This window comes from Merops nubicus, unplaced genomic scaffold (genome assembly GCF_000691845.1).
Source record: "Merops nubicus isolate BGI_N331 unplaced genomic scaffold, ASM69184v1 scaffold49959, whole genome shotgun sequence".
Taxonomy (NCBI): Eukaryota; Metazoa; Chordata; class Aves; order Coraciiformes; family Meropidae; genus Merops; species Merops nubicus.
Window position 1 is genome coordinate 1 of NW_008631255.1, and position 2,475 is coordinate 2,475.

General features: G+C 62.7%; 1 protein-coding gene across 1 annotated transcript; it reads left to right on the plus strand.

Moving 5' to 3' along the window:
- Window positions 1-287: 287 nt before the first annotated feature.
- Window positions 288-2,099, plus strand: MTG1 (mitochondrial ribosome-associated GTPase 1). The gene is made up of 9 exons (XM_008947500.1): window positions 288-386; window positions 473-553; window positions 645-701; window positions 840-930; window positions 1,012-1,073; window positions 1,252-1,348; window positions 1,548-1,629; window positions 1,770-1,882; window positions 2,002-2,099. The coding sequence occupies exons 1-9, from the start codon at window positions 357-359 to the stop codon at window positions 2,097-2,099; spliced, it is 711 nt and encodes a 236-aa protein (XP_008945748.1). The 5' UTR covers window positions 288-356.
- Window positions 2,100-2,475: the final 376 nt, after the last annotated feature.

Below are 2,475 nucleotides of genomic sequence, written 5' to 3' on the forward strand. Positions count from 1 at the left end.
TGCTATTCATTCCCCCGGGGCAACAGGAGCCGGGACCCCGGCCCCTGCACCGCTCGTTTCCCCCTGCACCGATCCTTCCCCTCGCCACTGGTCACTCCTAGGTACCCCAAGTCACTCCCATGCCTCAGGTGCCCCTTCTCCCTCTAGGCCTCCCCTTCTCCCAGTCTATACCCCTCTCCAGTTCTGCACCAGCCCTGCCAGCTCTCCCCCGCAACCCCCACCAGTCCCCCCGGTAACCACTCCCACAGAGGTGCAGAGTCCCCATCCTTAGCGCTGCTCACATCCCGCTGTCGGGTCGGAACCCCACACTACAGGAGTCACTGGGCATCCGGCCGCATGTCCTGGTGCTGAACAAGATGGACCTGGCCGATCCCCGCCAGCAACCGGTGAGCGCCAAGGTCGGGTGGGCTGCCTGGGGGCCCGTGGGCCACTGCGGGCAGGTGCCAGAAGTGGCTCTGCCTGTCCTCTTCAGACAGTCCTGGAGCGCCTCAAGCAGCAGGGATGCTCCAACGTTGTCTTCACCGACTGCCAGCATGATGTCAATGTCAAGAAAGTAACGAACATTCCACGTGCCTTGAAGGAGCAGCTGTTGCCAGCCTGGGCCTGGAGCCGCTGTTCCAGACCTTCTCCGTCTTCCTCTGCAGATTGTTCCTCTGGTCACCAAGCTGGTGGGTGACAGCCCGCGCTACCATAGGGCTGAGGTGAGACACAGCAGTAGAACTGCCAGTGCCACCCCCACATCCCCTCCCTGTCCCACTGCAGGGACAAGGCTCCTGGCACATGTGCTGGCTTGTTATTAGCTGGCAACTGATAACTGCCTGGGGCCACCTCATTTCCAGAGCACCGAGTTCAGCATCCTGGTGATCGGTGTGCCCAACGTGGGCAAGTCCTCGCTCATCAACTCCCTGCGGAGGCTGCATCTCAAAAAGGGTATTTCCCTGTGGGGAGTGGGCCGGCGGGCCAGGCAGCGTGCTGCTTCCTCCTCTCACTGCACCCCTGCTTGCCCTGCAGGGAAAGCCACCGCGGTGGGCGGCGAGCCAGGCATCACCAAGGCGGTGCTGACCAGAATCCAGGTACCGTCCCTGTGGTGCGGCTGGGTGGCCTCTGCCTTCCCATGGCCTCCCACAGCCAACCTTGAGGCCCATCTTGGAAGGGTTGTGTGGTTCCCCATTTCAGTGAGACCTCAATGAAGGATCTTGGTGCTTCGCTCGTTAGCTGTGCTGCTAGCAGCCCCACCTCCTCCCATCCCAGGTCTGTGAGCAGCCCCTGATGTACCTGGTGGACACACCCGGTGTGCTGCCGCCGAAGCTGGGGGATGTGGAGACGGGCATGAAGCTGGCGCTGTGTGGTGAGGTGGAAGCTGTGGCTGGGGGTGCTCCCCAGAGGTGGCTTCAATCCCTGGCTGGGCCTAGTAGCTGATGGTGGGGTGGGGGTCTGTTGCTCACAGCCCCCTCAGTGGGTGTCTGTAGGTGGATGTGGCTAGATGGAGGGGTGGCTGGGGCTTGGAGCAGGCCTGGCTGGAGCTGGGGCTTGAACCTCTTCTTCAGGAGCCATCCAGGACCACCTGGTGGGGGAGGACATAATGGCTGACTACCTCCTGTACACCCTGAACAAGCAACGTCAGTTTGGGTGAGGCAGCAGGGAGACCAGTGGGCACCCCGGGCCGCATCCGCCGCCTGTGGTCCCAAGTGGGTGGCAGAGAAGCTGTGGGGGGGTTGGGGAGGCGCGGGCAGAAGGTTCCGGTGGGATGCCAGCACTTCCTCGGGCAGGTACGTGCAGCGCTACAGGCTGGCTGAGGCCTGCGATGACATCGAGGTCGTGCTGCGGCAAGTGGCCCTGGGCCACGGAAGGATGCAGAAGGTGAAGGTGCTGACAGGCACAGGTGAGGGCTGCAGGAGGGACCTCTGCCTTCTGGGGCATAGGAGCTGGGTTTTTGGAGATCCCAGTGCAGCTCTGGGCTCGGCCAGTTCCTCCTTCCACACCCAGTGCCCTCATCTCCAGGGAACGTCAACGTGACGATGTTCAACTACCCAGCGGCTGCCTATGAGTTCCTGCGGGATTTCCGGGCAGGACGCCTGGGCCGGGTGACGCTGGACTGAGCTATGTCCTGGTGAGGAGCCATGGGGGAAGCCTGGCTGCTCCCAGGGGCCACCCCAAAGGTGCTGGGGCCACCTCGGCATGGAGTCGGGTGCAATTAAAGCTGCTCTGCCAATTTCAGACCCTGGGGTGCTGTGATGGCCGTTCCGTTCTACGTGACAAGAGCCCAGGACATGGCTGCTGCTTCTAGCTGGGACAAAACCCCGGGGAGCTATTTCCTCATCGCCGTCTTGGTCCTCCTGGGGATCTCCAACCTCAAGTACAAGCCCCGTGGGCACGGTGCTGGGGGTGGCTGGCCCAAGGGGTCGAACTCAAGCCCCGTGTCCAGTCACACTTGCATTCCACCTGGTTTTATCGCACCCCCCTCATCCTCCGAGC

Coding starts and splice junctions, on each gene's coding strand:
- MTG1 (XM_008947500.1), top strand. CDS start 357: ATGGACCTGGCCGATCCCCGCCAGCAACCG. Junction 554..644: donor ATGATGTCAATGTCAAGAAA/GTAACGAACATT, acceptor CTTCCTCTGCAG/ATTGTTCCTCTGGTCACCAA. Junction 1,883..2,001: donor GAAGGTGCTGACAGGCACAG/GTGAGGGCTGCA, acceptor CCTCATCTCCAG/GGAACGTCAACGTGACGATG.